Raw genomic sequence first — 24284 nt, forward strand, 5'->3', positions numbered from 1 at the left:
AGAGTGATAATACATAAAGTTACGCCACGTAGAGATACACTATGTCAAATGAGTTGAAAATAATTGAGTAATTAGTATCCATTGTAAGAGGTTATGTGAACCCACATTGTAGGACGTAACGGAAGAGCAAGTCCTGCAAGTCAGAAAACAAAAGGAAAAGATATTCTTACAGTAAGTAACACTTGCTACTCCTATCTATATACTGTTCTCTGTTCGTCCTTATGAGAGCCATCAGTTGACAGCTTGGTTCAATAATTGATGGTGAGTCAATAATTGGTTAACATTTTATCAATTACATGTATTGATACTCATATCAATAATTTTTCCAAACTATCAAACATTTTATCATAACAAAAGTTTTAACGGTTGTTATCTATCCTGACCCGCAATGAGTTGGCTCTCAGATAAAGTTTGCTCCTAGTTGGAGCTGCTCGCAGGCTTGAGTGAGTAATACTAAATGTGGTGACTTGCAGGGAGCAGGAGTTGTCCAACCTTATCCATGAGAAGAGGTATGAAGAGGCTCTTAGTCTTGCTCTGACTATGGAGAAGCCTTTTAATACACTTAAGATTGTCAATGGTAGGTCTATGGTTGAATCTATGTAGGCATATCTAGGCATATTACTGTGGCTGGTTCCTTGCGTAAGGTTACAAATCTGATTTGAGTAACATTCATTGTCAATTAAATATCTTTTGTTATATCTTTGGCATATAATACATTGTCTTCCCATCTGTACATGTTTATTTTGCGACCTATAGCATCTGGTAAAAACTTTTATCTACACTGCGTGGCATTTAATTGAATTACTGTGTTATTCAGGAGTTGTCTTACATTGTTACATTACACTAATGAATGTCTTTTCTTGTGCATGTTTGAAATGTCAATAGTTTGAATTTAACTTTGGAATATTTTTAATTTATGGCGATGTTATGAGGGTTGTCTTTTTATGTTACAGAGATTCTGAAAATGGAGACAGAAGAAGTTTTATCTGAGACTGTTGAAAAGCTTTCTCTTCCGCAAATTGGTTAGTCAAATATTCTCAAGTTTTTGCTATAGATTTACCTTGAGTTTAACTCTGGAGGACTTTGATGAATCATATTATTCCATTTATTTTTTTTTAGCTCTTTATTGTCAGCATAAAACTTAATTTCTTAATAACATTTCTACAACGTAAGAACATCTCAAATCAGGGTGGTTAAACGAAACGTATCAGCCTTGCCTTGACAGTACCATCTGCTTACAGTGCACATAGTTGACAAATAATCATCGAGAGGACAACCCCAACATCTGGCAATACAGCGTGCATAAGTCCTTAGTTGGCTATCAAGAGTTGTTTTCTTTTTCTCCTTGGAAAACTAACAGAGTTAACTATTTCTATTTTCACTAAATGAATTGTTAGGGCTTCAATCTTTTCATTGTTTCTATGGATGGCAAAAGAAACAATTTACAACAACAGAGTTTTTCTAACTTACCATTACGTGACAGCTCTCCTTACAGTCAAACCTCAACATACAAGAAGTCCTCTTTGTGTGTAAAGTTCATTGTACGCCGAGTAAAACATCGCCATACGATTACGCTAATTGGTCCAATTAATTCCGCTGTTCAAAAACCTACAATAATTTCCCAATTAAAGAACCTACAATAAATTCCCAATTAAAGACCCTACAATAATTTCCCAATTGAAGAACCAACAATAATTTTCCAATTAAAAAACCTACACTAATTTCCCAATTGATACTGTGGATAGTTAACACAATAATATAACAAATGAATTATCAAGGAAAGTTTACAAAATAATTTAAATTGTTTTTATTATTGTTTTACCTTATATGCATGCAAATGGAAATGTAGGCTTGGCAATACAGGTGAACGGTTCAGAGGAATTTTTCGTTTAGTTTTTTCTTTCCGTTCCCTACTTTTACCTAGAAAACCGCGATGCTCAAAAAACTGACCAGCCTAAGTAAAGATATGACTGTACGTACGCTGAGTATCTCCTGGCTCAGGACTTACTACTATAAGGTTGTAGGTTCAGTCCAAGTTGGGGTCTATTTTTTTGGTTTGAGTGATTTCTTCACATTTGCACTCAGCCGTGTAATTGGTAATTCTGAGGTCTAACAAGAAGGAAGTCTTAGTGAGCAAACACCCCAATAAATGATGGTCCCACGACCAAACAAGAGTGAAACGATTGATTGGGAGATTTATGATAAATGCACATGTGCACACAACTCCCGAAAAATTATCCGTTAACGGCCGTCACCAAACCCTTGCAACGAAATCCTATCAACAAATTTAACTATTTTTCAGTAAAGTCGTTTAAGTATAATAATGATACAAAACGCAGATAAACCTATTTAAATATGTTACCAAGCCTTTGAAAGGTTACCGCAAATTCCTAAAACTAACCCATCTGATCAGATTATACATAAATAGACAGATTTATTAGGACGAAAATCGTCACAAAACGCTTGAAACGCTTCGTTTAATAAAAGTTAAGACCGGAAATTGAAACGCCGAGCGACAGAGAATAGAACGATAAAGTCTTGCCACAAAACACTTCAACAGCTTGGTTTATTAATAGTTTCGACCGACCTACGAAACGCCAATAAAGCCGTGCGACAGATAGTATAACTGTTTACTGTGTACTGTTTGAGACGTAGACCGATTTACAGGTACGAAAATGTGGTACACAGTTTATCAGCCTACGTTTTTGTCCAATTACCGAAGGTTTTTCAAATTATCTAGAACATCAGCCAGATTTCTTTACATCTTATCTACAAGGTAGGGCGTTACTACAACGCCCTTTTATGACAAGAATATTTCTTTATTTCACTCCAGTTTGCATAAAACTTCCAGACGCGTAAATGCCAACGCTTGCTCTCTGTTACATATCGCTGTCAAAACCATTCTACATTCATCACAACACAACCAACTTTCAAACTGTATATTACACATCAGTTTGCCGTTTAACTTTTAATATTGCATTTCAGAGATATAATAAACATACATGTATTTCTTTATTGTTGGCATTGCTGTTGTTAGTTAAATTATGTACAGTAGGTTAGGTCTACAGCTTGAATTAATATTTATTTTATTATTGTAAAACATAAGTTTGAGATAGTTAGATATTTATTTTATTAATATTTATTTCTGTTACATATCGTTGTCAAAACTGTTATGCATTCAAAACAACCAACTTTCAAACTGTATATTACAATATATTTTACTTGTAATATTGCATTTCAGAGCTATAATAAACATATTTCATTATTGATGTTGTTAGTTAAATTACGTACAGTAGGTTAGGTCTACAGCTTGAATTAATATTTATTTTATTATTGTAAAACATAAGTTTGAGATAGTTAGATATTTATTTTATTAATACTTATTTCTGTTACATATCGCTGTCAAAACCGTTCTACATTCAACACAACCAACTTTCAAACTGTATATTACGATATATTTTACTTTTAATATTGCATTTCAGAGATATAATAAACATATTTCATTATTGCTGTTGTTAGTTTAATTACTTACAGTAGTTTAGGTCTACAGCTTGAATTAATATTTATTTTAACCAACAACCAACTTTCAAGTTGTATATTACACGGCATCTTGCCATTTACTTTTAATATTGCATTTTAATATAATAAGAGATAAAATAAACATATTTCATTATTGCTGTTATTTAAATTACGCACAGTAGTTTAGGTCTACAGCTTAAATTGATATTTATTTTATTATTGTAAAACATAAGTTTGAGATAGTTAATTATTTATTTTATTAATATTTATTTCTGTTACACTTCTGTTGGGCCTTTTTAGAGTCGTGCTCCCTCAAATTTATTTTATATCATCTCAAACAAGTCTCATTTACATTATACTCTGTCAATTCCTGCTGAGAACTACTTTTTCAACAACCAACAGTACCCTTTCTTTTTTCCATTATTACTTTGGTCGTGGGCTGTATGACAGTGGAATTTCTAGTATATATTATTTTTATTTTAAAATTCACGCAATACAGCCAAGTTTGTATATGAATTAATAAATGTTTGCTTAAAACAATTTTTCATAGACTTGTAGCTGTAACATGTTTTATGGTTGGAACTCTCTTTTTCAAAACCACCCAAGTCTTGAGTATTACACATAAACCTTTAGCTTGTGAGTCACAGGTTTAATTTGTCAGGAGACTTTTGATTTAAATGTTACATTTGACAACATACTTCACTTAAGTCTACTTTGTACATGAGCGGCGTCGTTAGGCAGGTGCTATTTTCTACATCTGACACGTTTAGTAACGTGTAGCTGATATGAAGGCAGATCTTTGACGGATGATCAATTTCTTGTGAGACCACGGCTTTACTTCAAATCTACTGAGTTTAGTTTTGCTGCAGCAACTCCTTTATACAGGCTGATAGTAATTTGGTTTGTAATCATAGCTTCAGGCTCCATGCAGGTTTTAGTCTAAAGTTCATTGCAATTCTCTCTATTGCAGGCCAAACTTCTAGTTGTCCGATCATTGACTTATAGAAGTGTTTCACTTTAATTATAAGAATTGCTATGTACTAATAACGGCTATGTACTAGTGATGTAGTTATCTTTTGCTTATGAAATTGACTGATGAGTCCACCTAGAAGTCCTAAAGCACATTAAAATGCCATCAAATGCAAAATTTAGAAAATGATAAAACTTTTTATATGATCAAAGCTTGATTTTGTAGTAGCTGTGACAGCAAAGGCTACACCTTTTGCGAAAACTGTTACAGGATAAACAGGTTTAATTTAATCAGGAAGTTTTTTTTGAAGATCACATAGCTTAGCATTTGGTACCCTTTCACACAAGTAGTATCGCTGTCAATAAAAACTCAAATAATTGTTGCTATACTGTAGTCGACGATCTGTTCAGCTATAAAAGACTTGACATCATTTTTTGTTGCCTGAGGCTTTCGTAAAACTTTAAGATGGCCCAAAGTTCATCAGAAAAACAAACATTACTATTGGATGCGTTGTTATCATGCCCACAATTTCAGGTACTCACGGCTAAAGAATCTAAGTCTATTACAAGCCAGTGTCTATCAGTACGAGTGATATACAGCTTTGCTACTACACTGGCAGTCCCTTGCATCATGAAAAATCATCACGCGACATAACTACATGTATATTCACAATTATTATGTGGTGCTGCAAGGTAGTCAAGTGGTGCAGACAATAGTGTGCTTAGCTAGGAATCCGATTATCCAAGTTCAATTCCTGTGTGGTACAATCTTTTTTCCTAACACTCTTAGCTTCAGACGGGCGGACAGGGCCTTATTATAGTAGAGATTTAGCCTTTGAGCTTGACAAGCTGAATTGACCTATGCATAGCTAACTGTGTAGTGCAAGAATTACTGAAGTAACTAAGTCTAAGCACTTGATTACACTTCTGAATGCAGATAACAACAGGATGCACTAGCATGGTAGATGATACCTCTATAGTAGGATATACAGGATATCTTTTTAAATGATTCATATACATGTCTATGCAAGGAATTTATATAACATACTAAAGATACACATATGCTAACAGCAATGCAAATATTTGTATGCCATATTTTAAAAATTATCACTTATTATAGTTATTATTATACTTATTATAATAGTTATCATTTTATTAAGTATAATTATATATTATTATATTATAATAGTTATTAATACCATATTTATTATATAGTAAAGACGGCAAAAGTGTTTACTAAAAGTCTATACTTCACTTTAAAGTCATCTGCTAAGCAACATAATTATCTGAGTTCGACTCATGAGCGAGGACTTTTTTCTAACGCTCTTAGCTTGGCTATAGACACAGGTCTAATTATAGTGAAGACTGCAAAAGTCAGCAAAGCTTAGTATTGTTCGAATTTTAATTTTCATCAAACTGGTTTAAATATAGAATAAAAACTGCACATGGATGACCTCCATGCGCAGTTTGACGGTTGATACAGTTGACTCTAGGTGAGTGAACTTTGATTGTTTTCATAATTTGCATTGTTTGATGTTTTCCTGGAGTATCGTAACCTTGGCATTTTGCGATGCCATATGCAGATTTACAGACACTAACGTAAGCACTCTTGGGCACTTATCCAATGATGGCATGTTTAACATTGTTTTCTCAAAAGAGCAACAAAGTCTGATGAGGTTTTGCTCAGTAAATTAGCATCATGCTAAGACATTTTCATCACTTTTACAACCATAATTTAATATTTGAGTAAGATACAGTCGACACGATGCATAATTTGCATAATTATTAGCCGAAACTGTACCAAAAATATTTTCCAAGCTATACCATTGTTGATGAAACTTGCTGTAAAACCTGCATTTGAACGTCACTATGGGAGATGGGTTTAAAAATAGAGCACCACCCTTTAATTGAACGCAATTTCTATTTGAATGCCACTTCCATTTGACCGCCACTATTAGACGTTCTTAATCTTTACGAACTCATAATAGCAAGTGATCAGTAGAAAAGTGTCCACAAAATGTGCTAATAATGACTCCATTGCACCAATAACAATTAATTTATTCGTAGTTTTTAGTAGTATCAAAGTCCGTTTTCCAACATAGTTTAGGTTTTTGTTAAAAACTCTGATTGCAACACTATAAAAATAACTAGTACGTACTGTACCTGTATCAGGCTAATAGTAGCTCTTTGTTTAGCGCAGTCTTAATACTTTGATGTATATAAAAACTTTTCAGCAATTACGATGCTTTGGACAACTTGTGTCAAGCAAGAATCTGGCTAAAAGTTTATCACTACTTCGCAAAAATCTTTTCAGATAGCAACGCGTAAAAGTTTTGCTCTGCTAAAAAATGTTTAGACGTTAATATTGATTAGTTCAGCAGTGCAGAAGAAGAGTTCAGGCCAGCAGGCACTTTGGAAAGTATTGACCACCTAGCAGATGGTGAAATGATCTCAAATGAGATGTGTTGTGCATGCACTAGAGGTATTAAAAACCTTTTATTATGTATACATACAGAAAGTATTGCTCTGTTACCCGAATATGTACTTATAAAGACAGCGAGTTACACTCCTGAAGCTGTAATCAATTAAATAACATCTTAATCGTGATCAGACAATTGAAAACAATTAAAACAGGGTTTCATGGAAGTCGGAGATAAAGCCAAAACCATCAAACGGATATTGTCGAAATTACCGACTGCAAAAGTACAGTGAGAAGTAATTGTCTATCATATATGCATACTAGCCGAATAATAGAATAGAATAATGAAATAATTACATAATGAATTTGACTCACTTACTTGGTAAGCTAGATCTTTACTCAAATCTTTACTAAAACAATACCTGCCTTATGGGTCAGCTTAACAATCGTTCCGCCATAACGATCAACAGTTCTGGTTATTAACCGCAAGAAAGCGCTTTAAGCATGAGTATTTTAACCAATATAATGACTATTTGCCAATGAATCCATTGTATTCTGTGTAGCCTAATGGCAAAGTTCGCCGCCTCTAGATCTGGAGGTCTTGAGATAAAGTCCAGTGCCATGTGGATTTTTCATTGTTAGATTGTTACAGATGGACACAGGGTTTAACAAAAAGGCAAACATTGAGATTTATATATATATATATGTATATATACATATATATATACATATATATATATATACATATATATATGTATATATATGTATATATATACATATATGTATATATATATATATGTATATATGATAATCAATGAAAAGTTTTGATAATAATTGAATCTTTGCTATAATAGGTGTCTTTTTGTCTGTTCGTCCATCTGTTTAAATCCACGATTTGGGGTTATGGTAAAATATCGCTTCAACAAGACCCGAGCTCATAACATTCAGCTCTGTAGAATGACATACTAACACCTTCGCTAATCATTCACCTTGCACCATTTCAGAATAGTTCTGCACGTACTTATTCTCTGCATATTATTGACACACCAGATGATCTCTCACAGCACACTGGATTGCCAGGGTACTAGTGCTCCATAGATAGGGAATAATTGACATCGCATAAACATATCATTTAGAAAGTTTGTCCCATAAATTTATATTAATTATTATGCTCGACTACTGAGGTCTATGTGCGTTATCATCTGGTTTCATAGATAAAAGGTGGCTCTTTTTATAGACATTTTTGTTATTAGGTTGGAGTTGTGTGTCTGTTGCAGATGTTTTGCTGAGGTTCTGCACCGAGTGGAACACAAGCAGTAAGAACTGTCATGAGGCACAACTTCTGCTCAACCAAGTTCTGAGGATACATTCTCCTGAAGACCTGTTGCAGCTAGGAAACATTAAGACTACATTAGAGGGACTCATTCCTTACACAGGTAGGCATTACTAGAGGAACTCATTTCCTTACACTGGTAGGCATTACTGGATGAACTCATACCTATACAAGTAGGCGGCGCTGGAGGAATTCATTCTCTACTCATGTAAGCATCATGGCATGTTGATATACAAGAGAAGAATTTTGCTCTTTTTGCTAATAAAACTCTGAAATTGTCAACAAAATTTAATGAAAAATGGATACATTGTTAGTTAGCATAACTCATAGTTGGCTAGTAATTTCATTGGAGGTACTTAAAATAAAGCACATACTAGTGTCAACCTCAAGCAATTAGACATTTTATCTTACTACTAGCTAAATGCCCGGCGTTGCATGGGTAATAAAAAAAATTTAGCAAATTTATTTTTAATCAACATATACATTCACCATTCTAACTTTTAAATTTCTAACGTCTGTTCATTTCTGTGTGTGCTGCAAGTTTAATTAACTCTTTCACTGCTGCGCTAAATTCGTTATTCTGACCAAATTAATTCAAACGGATTTTTGAAAAATCTATATACCGTTAGTATTTAAGCAATATCTCGAGAATCAATACAGATATTGTTTTACTGTAAAATGCATCCTATTCAGAACATAATTTTCTACAAGATAGGTATAAAATTGTTTAGTGAATCCCACTCTCGCAAAGTTTCTGACGCTTTCTTTGCGTTGAACGAACGCGGTGAATTTCTTATTGCCAGGACGATAATGATCTGGTTTTCCCGTTTTGAAAAATAATTAGAAATGGAATTACTGAGCCAAAAGATTTTCGATTGGTTGCACATGATTGGCAGCAAGGTTTCTTTCGTTGTAGACCAAATTTGATTGGTCTAGCTAATGTGTAGGCTTCGTAATGAAAAGAAAGTGCAACCCTATTGATAAGCCGATACATCGCCTTACAGTCTGTACTTCTATTACCGCGATAGCCGATACATCCGCTTACAGTAGCGAAATAGTTAAGTTTATGCTCTATATACATATATTAGTAGCATTTTGGGGAAGTCCGAGCATGTAATTTTTTTCTAGTACACTGGTAGTCCCATGCGCCATTGAAAATTGGCAGGTGTAAGAAATATGTCCACAATTATTCCATAGTATGGTAAGGTGGCCGTGTGCCATAGTGGTTAGCTTGCTTGTCTGCAAAATCGGTGTTGTCATGTTCAATTTCAGAGCGAAGCAGTCATGTCATTCCTAACACTGGCAATCATTGCAAGCGTGCGTATTTTATCACTAACTGGATGTACGGCAGACCAACAAACAAACACGAGTTACATGTATATGGAAGAAGATTATGCTCATTATTGAAGCTGTACTTATGAAACAGAAAAGGTTTCTAAAAACGTATGCTGAGCATATTTTGGTTAAACTAATTTGACTCCCATCAATTGAGTTTTAAACATTCAAGTGAGTTGTGAGTATTTTGACTGGTGAGATCTACCTTGTAAGCATGAGTGAGCCGTGTACAATTTATCTCGCTTTAGTTTCTGTAGACGATCGCTTTCGTTAAACACGTCTTGCACACGGACTAGAAATGCCTGGAGCAACCTGAACAACATCACAACAACTGCATAATGCGGGTGCTTGAATATTTTTAACTAATAGAAAGAGTGAATAGTTTTATAGGACTCGTTTACCGACTACAAGGACACTTTTCTACAATTCAACATTTGAGCACTGATTGTTGACACACTGAGGATAGATAATGGTAGGTGACTAAATTTGTACTTTTGCTATTCCGTTTCCGTAGACGATCACTTTCGTTAAACACAAGTCTTTGCACACGGACTAGAAATGCCTGGAGCAACCTGAACAACATCACAACAACTACATAATGTGGGTGCTTGAATATTTTTCACTAATAGAAAGAGTGAATAGTTTTATGGGACTCAACGTTTACCGACTACAAGGACAATTTTCTACAATTCAACATTTGAGCATTGATTGTTGACACACTAAGGATAGATAATGGTAGGTGACTAAATTTTTACTTTTGCTATTCTCAAAATATTTGTTGCAGACTGATTATAATGCTTAAAATCTGAAAGAAAATATATACACATTTTTTGTTAGTGACTCTGTGCACAAATTTGCATGATCGTGTTGTGTTACTTTCGATTGCAGATGAGCAAGCCAAATACAATGAAGGGCTCATAAAGATAAGCATGAAAAGGCTGCTATTGAGCAACACCAAACGACGAGATGTTGCTCACCAAACACAGACAAATCAAGTCGAAGAGGTCTATGGTAATGCTATGGTTAACACCTCAATGGCCAGGCCAGATAATAGTTTAGTTTTTCAAGTTAATAACAGGATGGTATTGTACAAGTAGTGTATCAGAACTTAATATCTATGCTACATTTTCATGTCTGACTTGTCCATTGAAGTTTTTGTTTGTAACCAAACCAGCACCACAAACTTCACAGAGATATCTGATGGCATAGCTACAAAAGAAAAAAGCTACAAACGAAAAAGAACCAGCAGCCATTTTTGGCATTTTAGATTAATCAGGTCCAAATCTTAAAGGTTGACTTGTAACAAAATTCACATTACAGTTATTTGGTATCAAAAGATTCACCATGTCTTACTCTCATGTAGGTGCAAAATATGTGGAATCGTGATTAAAAGCTCAAAAGCGAACAGTTAATCGTACCCATCATGAAAATGCCGTAGGATAGAATTCCTTTCCAAAATGGCTCAAATGGGACGTAGTTGAACACGATGGCTTTTGTTTACACTTTTATGCAACCTCATTTGTCGAAATATTTTCACAAATATACTTCACACCTTCAATAAAACTGTGTCTATTGTTCTTACGCTTCTATTTCATCATCATTGTAATGCTGTTACTTTGAGAAATGATATCTCAAAACCTACCATAAAAATTCGTTTAATTTTTTAACCTTAGCTCGAAGGAGTGTATATTAGGGCTGGGCCGGTATGGAATTGAGTGTCGGAGAGTATATCCGTCTGGTTTTTGATCGGTATAGTCGGTATCGGTATCCTCGGTTTTTACGGGTTTTGGTATCCTATTCCGGTATGAGATGGTCGGTATTGTCAGTATCGAAGGTCGGTATAAGGTTTTCTGTCTTAAATAAATACTTGAAAATACTTTAATAAATATGCTTCTGTGCCTGTCATAGATATTATGGAAAAAAAACTTGGGCAGGCCCACCCTTGCGTGGCCGCTGGGGAACTGGGTCTGGCCAGGGTCAATTACTCATTCGTTATTAGTACTATTTGTTTGAGTAATCAATCCTTCGTCTTTTCGTGACGTCTTTCTATCGTTGTCGCCCATCTTTATGGACAAATTTTATCGTTGAAAAGCCGATGCTTCTGCATTTAATTATTGCAAACAGTACTCTTGTTTGCTAATTTTTTTTATTTTAGTATCAAAACAACACCGAAAAATACTATTAATCAAAAGATTGACGATCGTTTTCTACAAAGATGGCGGCTTTTTTGTAGACGAGCGCATGTGCAAGCAGGATGATGACGTAAAAAACAATGGATAGGTTTTACTGTGAAATGGATACATTGGGTCATGCCATGCTAGGGTCACCCATCCAACCAATGTCTTCTCCCCATCCCTTATGAGGTCTGTGTTGATCTCATATAATCATAAATCATCACAGATTTATCAACCATTCGTTACCAGTGTCCACTAAATTATAGACATATATGACATGTGTCGTGTAAGCGTGAGATAAAGTTGAGTAAAATAAACCATTGTCTTCACCTGTTATGTAGATGGAGAGGGGGTGCTTAATACATGTAATGCTGTATTATGTTATTTCACAGGCTTTGTCACACCCTGAAAGTCAGCTAGATTTCATTGAAGATGATATATGTTGATTGAAAAAGGAAGTTTTATTCCTTTTACATAATGAAAACACCTGTAATAATATTCACTAAGATTTGTATTATGAACGATGTGGTATGATTGTAATCTCTGTCAATGGGTAGTAAAAACTGGATAAACATTCGAATAGCTGACTGAGACAGCAATATTAAGCCTAGAAAATATGAAAATGCATGACTATATGACCCCCTGAATATCTCACACAGCACATATTCAGTGATCAGAAACTAGCCTAAAGATAAAAACCATGACAATCTACAAAAGCTACAAAAAAAAGACTTTACAATGTAAGTAATAAAGTGTTAGTCATAAATTTTGAGTTACTTTAGAGATTGGCAGCAAGAAAACACAGCATGTTTACTTTGGCTGGCTTTAAGCAATTACGTTGGTTGGTTACAATGTTTCCTGCCGCACTAAATACTCTCTCTGATGAAACAGACGTAGCCTGGATGCTCAGGTATTTTTGGGCTAGCTGAGCCAAATAGGGAAAGGTCTCCCTGTGTTCTCGCCACCATACCAGTGGGTCCGACTTCATTGATAGTCTCGGCAGGGAGGCATAGAGAGAAATCTCCTTGTCTGTGTTTGATGTTAGATGATTGTCGTCTTCGTCGTTGTGATTGTCGTCTTCCATGAGCTCTCCCAACAAGTCTGCCAGAGTAGACTCAGACTTTGAGCCTGTTGGAATCACTGAAGGTTCACTTAATATATCTGAAACAAAGAAAGTGAAAACTTATTCAAACCTATAGAGAGCTAGACAATAGGAGTTGCGAAAAAACCTTGTAGAAATTTTACAACCTCTCCATAAATGTGTCAACCATAAAACTTTAGCACACAAAAAGGCTGTAGTAATATTGATGGCTTAGAGATCAATAAGGAATGCTAAATTTAGTGTATGGTTATGGCATGGTCGAGTGAAATAAAAAATGTTGTACAATCTTTTATTAAAATAAAGTCTACCAACCTTCACGTTCAGGCACCAGAGACTTGGCCTCTTCTTTTACGCTGCTTTCAATTCCTGGATAGAACCGTCCCTTGTATCTAGGTCCAGGAATGATACTTTCTGGTATAGCTGGTTGATTGGAATAGGCTTAAAGTGGTCGTCCATATATTTCCAGACTGCCTTCTTGAGCTTTGACGATAGAGCAGCCTCATCTGGCTCTGCCACCATCTTAGTTTTGATGAGCATGAGCGTCGGTAACACACTGCTTACTGTGACATTTGTCTCCCCTAGTAACAATGGAACCACATAAGTCAGTCACATGAGTTTACTTGAGAATCACAATCTAGCACTTGATGAAGCTGGCCATCAAAGCAACACATCATGCAAATTAGTCTAAGACCTCAGACTTCAAACGTGTGGAGTTGCTCCACACTTTTGAAACTGAGGACATAGGCTACATGCAAGTGAAAAAATTTCACAAACCATTCCATACGAGCAAAGTGAAGGAGGAAAAGAGGGAAGAGGAAAGGAGAAGGGGGATAATAAAGCCCTGGTGGTTCATGCCTAAACACTACTAAGCCAATTAAGTTTACTTCTAACGTTAAAGAAATACTTTCAAACAAATAATAAACTAACCTGATAGCAAATCAGTAAGCTGTGCAAGTGGCTTCAATGCATGGTGAATGGCTTGTAGAATTTCCAACTCAACATTAGAGAGTAGCAGGTGTGTAGCCGAGTAGTCAGCTGACAGTATGAGTCTGATGGCTCTCTCTTGTTCTAAAAACCTCTCTATGGCTTGAAAAGTACTCCCCCACCTTGTGGGGCACTCATTGATGAGGGAATGGTTGTCAATGTTGAGTTTATCCTATGTGATAAAGAAAATTATACAAATGTAACATGGCATGTACCTGCAGCAATGGCGTGGTGTAAAATACAAACTTGTATTGTTATGGATGAAACTGTCTAAGACACCATTAAATTAAAAACAAGACAAAACCACTTTTGATCCTATGTGAGTGCTGAGGTCTTTAGGGGTAAACATGGCAGATATTAATGCCCGATCTGATGTGATATTGCTCATTGCGCAACTTCATTGTGAGCAAACTGAATTGTTACCTGCGCCTCCTTCAAAAGCCTCTTCTTCTTGTGAGAGTGGGCAAAGTGACTGATGACCTTTTTCATCGCCAACATAGCAGGGGCTATCTCCTCCTTGGACTGCTTCAGAGCAGTGGCCACAGCAAGATTAAGACGGTGTCCAAAACACTGCACTCTTAGCCAGCCTAAAACAGTGACAAATAACAGTGAAGGTAACAATCGATTATAAATTAGTGAATTAAAAAGAAAAACACATGTCCTTTATTGACTTTTCCAATGAAAACAGAATAACTGGATTGACAGCTTTAATAGGTCTGTGATCTGAACAGCAAAATTTCCCCACCTTTTACCAATAAGATAAAATATTATAGTTATAACATAACAATCTCAAAAGCTGATTATTGAGACTGTTTACCTTGATCAGTGACTGCCTTGCTGATGTTGGAGGCATTATCAGTAGTCAAAGCAACTTGCTTAGATGCCTCAAGATCCCAATCCATCAAGACCTGGTCCAACATCACCTGGATATTTACAGTGGTATGGTTCTCTGGACAGTGATTCACCTTAAAAAGAGCAGAAAATGTGGAGTAAATGCATACATCTGGCAAAATATATATGTTGTAACCATAGATATAATATTATTAATTATTATAAATTTATTATATTTATGGTTGTAACACTCATCGCCAATGAAGTATAGTTCAAGGCATAAAGGGAAGCTGGAAGCCGCCATACTACTAAGCCTTGTTTGATATAAAAAAATGTTAAACTGGCATCTACCTACAGACTGAAACGGTACAGACTAACACACCACCAGAAAAACAAATACATCAATGAAACGTTAAGCGGTAGAAGGTCACTAAAATGAAATCACTGATGTCAAAAGGCAGGTGAAGAAAAGTAGCAAGATAAAAATAAAAGTTGACCCAGTTGTTGTTATAATATAATGAAGCAGGATATCAGGAGTCTAGGTTTGCTTTATTTGAGTTTTGATTATGTATGTTTTCTAATCAACACTGTTGTAATAAAAAAACACATAACTGTAGTTGGTTATAAAGCTCACTTGCAAAGATCGTGTCTTCAGTTGAAAGTCGTCTGCCAGCCAGTGGACAGTGTAGGCCATGTACCGATCCTTGGTGATGGATGACCAATAATCTGTGGTAGCTCTGAAGTAGGAAACACTACTGAGCTCGTTCTTGACAATGTCAACAGTTTCCTGATACATAGCTGGTAATAGGGTTTGGCTAAAGTAGCTTCTACTAGGAAGTGCGTACCTAGATCAGAGAACAATAAAAGTTAATGATACAAATTAATGATCATTCCAAGATGATCAGCATATAGCACTAGAGCTCATGATCGCAACACCAGCTTCTTAACCTACTGAGAGCCTAAAATGAAGGGAGAGCTCCATACTATGTCTTTAATGAAACTAGCATACACTACACTTACAGTGGGTCAAATGTTGCCAGCATCTCCCTAAACCCTGTTTTTTCAACTGTGTAGATGGGCAGACCCTCCTTGAATATGAATGACGCCACAGCCATTGTCAGTTTCTTATGGTTCGCTGAGTTGGCCGAATAGGGTGTTCTGAACAGCTGGTGTATAGATTCAGCCTTAGACAATTTGGGAGTTTTTCTAACAGGCTTTGAGGCAATAACCGGCTCAATACAAGTTACATCTACAAAAAAGAACACGAATGACGAATATTCACCAGTAATACAATTATGTTTTACCATCAGATATCAGGTGATTGATGTACGATTAAATTTATTTGTACAGTGACTTGCATTGGTTAAAATCATCACATTCAGACAATGTCTATTCCTATTGTAACACTAAGATTGACAATCATCCTGTACCAACAACAATGAGCATTAGCAATCAAACTCACCCTGCTCATCATCACTGGGGGAAGCTCTTGAGCGGGTGGTTCCATGTGGTATAGAGGTCACTTGTGAGGTAGATGGTGATAATAGCCAATCAGAGAGCTGTGATCCAAAGGTTTTCTCAGTATCACTCGACTCCAAATCATTCACTCTAAAACTATCTAAATTCCTTTGAGTTGATGTTGCTATAAATATAGGTCTGTTATGTTTAAAACCTAGAAAGAAAAATATCACATATCAAAGGTTTCAATGTATCATCTTGCTGATGTCATAGAGAATAGAGATGATAATTATTGATCAATTTTGTCAGTTTTGGTATCTAGAAATTAAAAGCAGACGGAACTTCTCATGAATGAGGAAACATCATCAAAAATAATTGTCATTGTTTGAATTTAAGTCTTCAGATCAATCAATCAATGTTGTTGCATGTACTTCTGCTTGTTCTTGTACCACCAAACAATACATGCAAAGCTTTTCATCTATTTATAACAAGAGAGCCATCATTTCATTAGTTTCATGCTTCACATTTCTGGTTCAGTATCATTCAGTGGATATTCTACGAATCAGATTTCATGAATTGAATTTATATCAATTGAATTTTAAACGAATTCAATTTATTTCGTATAGTAAGTTATCTAATTAAAGTTAAAATTATCTAAAACTATAGTTCAATTGATATGAATTCATCATATTAAATTTATTTATTTGTAAGTCTCACCTCGACTAAGTGGTCCCTGACTAGAGTTGGGTGATGATGACGATGATGCATACAGTTGATTGGCATGAGCCGCTCTTAAGTGACACATCATGTTGCTGGTACTCCCTTTAACCTGCTTCATCTTTTTATCACAAATGAGACATGTGACACAGTCTTCGTTTGTGTCCTTAAACTTTGAGCCGTCCTTGTAGAAAAACTCCACACTTTAGATGGTGGCATAGCAAAATTTGGAATGAGCGTTGGCGCGTCGAATTAATGTCTGCAGAGCGAAGTAGTAAGTTACTGTTATACCAGTATAGCTACCTTGACATATTTATTCCAATACAGTTCAATGAACGAATCGCGCTACTGAACGTTTACGCGTCAATGCAAGTGACGAATTATTGCGTGATCTCGCGTGGCGCGAAAAAGCATTATTGGTAACTGATAGACTGCCAAAAAACCTTTTACCGAAGGTAAAAACGGATAAATACCGAAATGCGAAACCGCCTACGGATAACGTAGCAATACCGAAAATAGTGAGTTTTCCCAGATACCGAGAATCCTTCGGTTCGGTATAAGCGGTAACTCCATACCGGCCCAGCCCTAGTGTATATCATCCCCTGATTAACATGACAAGCCTGTTGGTCACCTGTGATAGTCGAAAAATGCTGCAGAAATTATTCGCGCTATTTGGCAGGAAGTATAGGTCACATGATCAGATTACGACTAGATGATTAGACCAAACTGAAACAAAACTGTAAAGTAGCGAGCATCTATTTTTGATAAGGGCTTTCCGGTAAAACCCGAAGTGTTTGTAATAAACTAGTGCTATGAAACGTTTTATATTGAGCCTTTTATTGGCCTTTCATTTCACGTGATAACAGCACATGTCAAAACAATAACCAAGTTGAGTACATCGTCGAAATAAAGGGATTCCAAACTATGGCGTTTTTGTGATGGCTGCGATTAACTGTTAGTTTTTGAGCTTTCAAGAGCTTGTAATCACATTTCCACATATTTTGCACCTACAACACAGTCAAACATACACAGAGTAAGACATGGTGAACCTTTTGATTAGAGTTGCCCCGATTTCAATATCGGTATCGGTGCCGATATGTGTATTAAGTATCTGAATCGGTATCGGCCGATCTTTTCTTAAAAAATCGGACACTTCAGATACTTTTTACATATCAACTATTTAGCAGAAACCTGTATTTTAGCCTGCTACTTTAATAACAAATCATCAGCTGCAAGTTCCTTGCTTTTATCTAATGATTTCCAAACCTGTCACACAATCTATTTCATGTCTATAGCCTAATAAACATCCACACAGCTGCGCAATATTTTGGCTTTAGTCAGGACGTAATCGCTAAGTGCGGTATTTCCCAATTACAGCGATATGATTTGTTGCAGCCAATCACGAACAAGAGAACCATAATGAGCAACAAGAATGCGGTGTAATGTTTCTATTTACTAGCATTGCAAAAGTAATTTGAGCAGTTGATGCATAAAGTTATCTATCTCTCTCTCTCTCTTGATCCTGACGATATGATGTATCGTTTGTATCGCATAAAATAACCTCAGTGGCTTATCGGTGTTTAGCCTGCCCTCCATCATCTGTAGCGTGCGAGTCCTTCAGTACGACTGGCTACATCGATAGCGATAGAAAATAAAGACGTCTCACTGAGATAATTGAATCACTAACGGTAATTAAAAGACGCATTTATTTGCTTTAGACTTGTACAGGCGCAGCAGTTTGTTCAGCAGTAGAAGAGAGACTTCATTATCACAGAGAAAGCTGTACCACTAACTGTAATTACCATTAATAATAACATATTTCAAGAAACATGGACTGTTTTGTTATTAGATGCACGGTATGTCAGTATGTGAATATATATATACATGTATATCTTTCTTTATAAATACAAACAAATAAATACATTAATATTTATATTTTCTTTGCATTATATTTATACTTGCATAATAAAATGAACAACTATCTATGCAACACAAAAGAATCTGAATCGGTATCTGAATCGGATTATTTTTCATTAAGAATCGGTATATCGAATCGGTATCTGAATCGGCTGGTGAAATTAGAATCGGGGCATCTCTACTTTTGATACCAAATAACTGTAATGTGAATTTTGTTGCAAGTCAACCTTTAACAAAAAGAATTACCAATGACAGATGATTATTTTGGAGAGCACCTTTCAGTGAGCTCTAGTGCTTTGAAAAAACCCGACAGGATCAACGATACGGAAAGCTGAATCGCAAAACAAATGTGGTGTATACGTCTCAATGAAGCAGACAAAAACAGGTGATACGATGATTGGAGACATCGTCAATATTAACTTTGGAAAACACTTGCTTCAAAAGCTATCTGTCAGCTGCACTTGGCTGTTTTAGAGTTCTTATACACATTGTTTTCCTAAGCAAGAAAATTTAAAAATGAAGTAATGTCTGTTTCGTTTCTAAATCGCACCAATGAAATATTTCTGTTACTCATCATTGACAAAGCAAACATTTTTATAGCTGTGACCGTATTATTTTTTGTCCTCCAGTAACATCTATGATATTGTTCCGCAAATAGTGTTTATAAATATATTTTCAACAATTGTTCTTGCGACAGTTCAATGCAATTGGTACCGTTTAGCATTTATTGTATCTGTAATTACTCCGCTGTCATGCTTCGAAAGACATTTTTATTGCTCAAGCTCTTTTCTATCAGTAATTATATACTCACTTTTTTTTACCAGCTCCATTGATCTGGGCGTGGGCAACTAAGCTTCAACTATGGTATAGCTTAGAAGATATTTTTGCCACATTTTTGGCTAATGATTATACAAATTATGCATCATGTCAACTATATATGACTCAAATATCAAAATATCATTGTAAAAGTGATGAGAATGCATTTGCATGATGCCAATTTACTGAGCAAAACCTCATCAGACTATTTTGCTCTTTTCAAGAAACAATGTTAAACATGCCATCATTGGATAAGTGCCCAAGAGTGCTTATGTTAGTGTCTGTAAATCTGCATATGGCATTGCAAAATGCTAGGGGATACTCCAGGAACACATCAAATAAGGCAAATTATGAAAACAATCGAAGTTCACTCACCTAGGTTCGACTATAAGTGCAATTACATCACTTGTCGTTTATTTCAGCCATCATCAGTAACAGCAGCAAGAGTTTTTTTTTAGCAATATTACTGCGATTCATTCTTTGCCACTTTTATGATGTATTTAATTACTTTATTCGTAACAAGTATTCGGTAAAACTTTCCATCATATGCCAAAAAAATTGTATGTAGAGGTAGTCATAAGTCAAAGGTCATGCAAGTTTGTCTAGAGCACAGAAAAGTGTCAGGAGTTAGAATAAAAGTTACATACTTTGACGCAAATATATGCTTAAAATTAAAGATCTGTTTTTAATCTTTAAAATTAAATCTTCAAGATTTATTTTAAAATCAAATCTTTGAAACTGATTTCAATAATACTGATTTAAGACTAAATCAGTATTATCTTCTTCGATATCTTGGTCACTCATGTGTTTATTTATAATTTGTTGACAAAAGTGGTCCTCATCGCTGATTATTATCTTATGAGGCAGCTTTCTGCGATCAACCTACAGTCAAAGGTTTTGTATTTCTAATGATCTATTTTATTCAGCTACGAAAGTTTCCAGATATTTACTATGCTATAGACCCAGCTTAGCTGAAAACTCACCATTAATGCATATACCAGTTGCAAAGTTTTACTTGTATGAAGTTGATGTAGGAAGCAAGTCTAAAACAAAATCTTATAGATACACTATTTATCCTTTGTTTTTTTTGTCAGTTTAAGACTCAGCATTAAAAATATCAAGTTAAATGTCTGTAGATTGATTTTGCTTATGCAGTCCCATACAGCCCTGCCGGTATTTTATGCAAACTTGTTACGACGGAAATGCTGGCTTATTAGGAGATAATTGTGAGCTTTATTCTATCACCAATAGACAAATGTAAATTCCCTTTTCGCTCGGAATGCCTTATAGTTATTACTAACGGTAGTAAGGCAAGGTCAAAAATTGTCCGAGCTTATTTTATGTTCTGGTAAAATACTGACATAAATTTGCTGGTGTTATAGCTACAACCCTTCAAGTCCATTACTTGGGTTTGCAATTTTAATCTTTGTTATTTAAATTCCTTAGTACTTATTCTAAAGTGTAGTAATGTTTTAAATGAGTTTATAAAGGAGATTAATAAATAATTATTAATACTGCTGTGGTAGCATCTAATCAAGGCTAAACAGCAGATATTAAATGAATCTCCGCGTCTTATCAGTCATCTGAGCGGCAAAGAATAAAACAAAGGTTAACAGGATATAGGAGAAAACGTGGTACTTGATAATTTTAGTGTGTTCTAATTTTCAACCAAATACAATGCAAAAGTATGATTGTAGAGGGCTAGTTAATAACGTGAAGTATCCTTATACTCCGTCTGAGAAAGCAGTGTCATTAATTGGAAATAATAATACGTAATAGAGTTAACTCTTCATAGAGAGTAACAGTTTCCAGCTGCGAATAAATTAATCCGCGAATATGCATGAAATGGTAATTTTCGCGAAATATAACTCCGCGAATAAATTCATCCTGTAGGGTATGGTATAGCGTATGCGCACGTTAAATGACGTATTATTTTAAACTATGAATTCTATTAACTCTATGAAACACGACGCTTTTTCTTAAATCTCTATTTTCAGTTTTTCGTAAGGTTCAATTACTATATCTGGGGTCAAGGCCAATTCTTCTCACGCAGACAATTATATTATTTCCGTGGGAAGAGCTTTGACATTCTCTCCGTTCAGTCAGACAAAGACAGTACGATATCTCATTTTTACATTTGTACCGGTGTCGAGAGGTACCAGTATTGTCGTATTCGAAGTTTTGATGGATAGCTTATGGTGGAACAGTAACCTTTTTTATACACACACACTTTTATGCTAGAGTTATTATTATTATATCAACATATTCAGGATTTTGATTTAGTTTTCTCAGTTCGTATTAATTGTGTCACTACCGAATCATCTTTTATTGTAATCGTAGCAAAACCGGCTTAATTTAGCTATTACTTGCTAATTATTTCACATTTACGCCTAAACCCTTTTATTTTTTTGAATTCATTTGACCTGCAAAAAAACATTTTCCTCATGATATGAAGTTTGAAAGTTACAGTCGCTTGACAAAGTTTAAAAACCTTTACAGTTGTTTTTATTTTTTCTTGAATTATTTCAACTACGCAAAACGCTGATTTTCTCATATGTAGTTTGAAAGTTAGAATGGCAAATGTTGTTATATGTTAAATACAAATCAATTTTCTGACCAAAGACCTTTTTATTACCCGGGCAACGCCGGGTAGCACAGCTAGTCTTTATATAAATCTCAATGTTTGTCTGTTTGTGTGTCCAGCGATAAAGGTTATACATGAATATTAAGTTATAGCGATAAAGGTTTATACATGAATACTTGAACTTCGAACCTCCTGGTTCGCAGACAGGTGAACTAACTCATAAAGCCACATAGCCTACTTTCTATTCAATGGAATAGTTGTGCACATATTCATTACATCGGTTGATTTGTGTGATGTGTAAGCTGGTTTCATTAGGTTGACTAATTAGTCAACGTAGCCAATAGCAACTACATGTACATTACCTGCCACTGTTTATAAGGTGTTGTTTTATTTCCTGTCAGGGTAATAACTGTCAACTGTCAGGGCACTAGCATATATAATATAAAAACATAGCCAATGGCAACTACATTACCTGACACTGTTTATAAGCTGTTTTTACTACCCGTGCAATGCTGGGCGTTCAACTAGTAGTTCAGTATAATACAGAATTATGAAGAGTAAAACTAACAGAAATGAATCAAAACTTGCACAAATAAAATGCAATCAAAATGACAAAATAAAAGTGAACACAATTGAAATTCAAAGAAAGAATAGAAATCGGTTATAACTTATAATTAAATGTATCACAATTCACGGGTTAAAACATCCAACTAGTATGAGTAAATTCATGATAAACTAATCATTTTCTATTGCAGAAGTGAGAATAATTTCAACAAATCTTTTGTGTTGGCTCATCTAACCAAGCAGCTGCACAAGCTGATGTTCTATGGCATTGATGCATTTTTTTAATATTATTAATCCATAAATACTGCTTCTAATAATTTTTAAAGCATTAACTATTAAGCTTGTTACTAACAGAATTGAGACACGATACCGACTGATGACATCGATATCATACGCTGAACAAGTCATTGGTCTATGTTCAGAATATTAGTCATAAGTTACAGTTTTACACTAATTTCAGCTGTTACTAGCTTCAGGAAGTTGTCTGTTCAATGCTCAATCAATGATGATTTTCTAGGAATTATCATTGCTGCCTCTACAGTGTTTTGTTAGAAATATAGCTTTATCGTCTATGTTGCAGAGAGGCATTATCAAAGGATGAGCAAACTAGTGCAGCAGACACAATTTGTTGACTATACATGGCAGTGCATGAGGTTGGCTGAACAACCAGCCCCATCTGATACCTGATATAGCCTGGATTCTTTCTTGATGGGCTATTGAAAAGTCATCATTTTTTCAGTCTAAGCATTTCTCTGTAATTCTTATTGAATGAATATTTTGTAACACTTATGTATAGAACCATTGTCTATTTGGTATGTCCCTCTCTCTTGCGGTGGGCCGTTTTATTATCTATTTGGTATGTGTATATACTATATAGCACTGAAGAATAAATATGGATTATAGATTGGAAATCAATAGCAACCAAAAATCAATCGTCTATAAAATAGTATTGCATTCACACTAGGACGAATTATTGGAGTTGCTTCCTCATCAACAAAGTCTGGTGTAAAACGAAAAATAGTTGTAAAAATGGCTTTGTCCCAATCGTCGAGACAAGATCAGTGGAATGCTGCCACTTTTGACAGTCATCATTGTCGTAGTATACAACATGGATTTGACCAATCATATCTCGCAATAATGGCAGACATAATGGCTGTATATTCTGTTCTTGCAAAGGATAAGTTGAAAATAACATAAAAATCAAAAGATATTGAGCAACTAACTACTGAGTTGCAGACGCCATTTTTTATCTAGAACCACACACTTCCAGATTATTTTCACGAGCTATTATTACTTATTACCAATTACTATAATTGTTACATATACGAGTATATGACATGTAGCAACGGAGTGGCTGTCTTTAGCGTTTAGGTAATAAGTGGTCAAAATGGAATGTAGGCCTATATCGATGTTGTACTTCATTGGCTAAAAAGGTGATCCATTTTCTGAAGCCAATGTTTGAGTTGGTTTGGTGTAGTCTTGGCAGAAATGTATTTCAAATAGTCAATTGACTATAATTCATTACTAATCCAACTCTCAGCAGAAACAACTCTGACAAATCG

The 24284-nt window shown here is 35.2% G+C and overlaps 1 protein-coding gene across 1 annotated transcript in view; it reads left to right on the plus strand.

Annotated features, from left to right (window-relative positions):
• LOC137387213 (transducin beta-like protein 3) overlaps positions 1–23578 on the plus strand; it is a 67721-nt gene extending 44143 nt beyond the window's left edge. The window contains exons 16-20 of the mRNA XM_068073551.1: positions 113–171; positions 474–577; positions 954–1022; positions 8185–8343; positions 23303–23578. Coding sequence (XP_067929652.1) covers positions 113–171; positions 474–577; positions 954–1022; positions 8185–8343; positions 23303–23409 — 498 coding nt within the window. The 3' untranslated portion in view covers positions 23410–23578. The remainder of the gene's footprint in view (positions 1–112; positions 172–473; positions 578–953; positions 1023–8184; positions 8344–23302) is intronic.
• The last annotated feature ends 706 nt before the right edge of the window (positions 23579–24284 follow it).

This window comes from Watersipora subatra, chromosome 2 (genome assembly GCF_963576615.1).
Source record: "Watersipora subatra chromosome 2, tzWatSuba1.1, whole genome shotgun sequence".
In the NCBI taxonomy this organism is placed as follows: Eukaryota; Metazoa; Bryozoa; class Gymnolaemata; order Cheilostomatida; family Watersiporidae; genus Watersipora; species Watersipora subatra.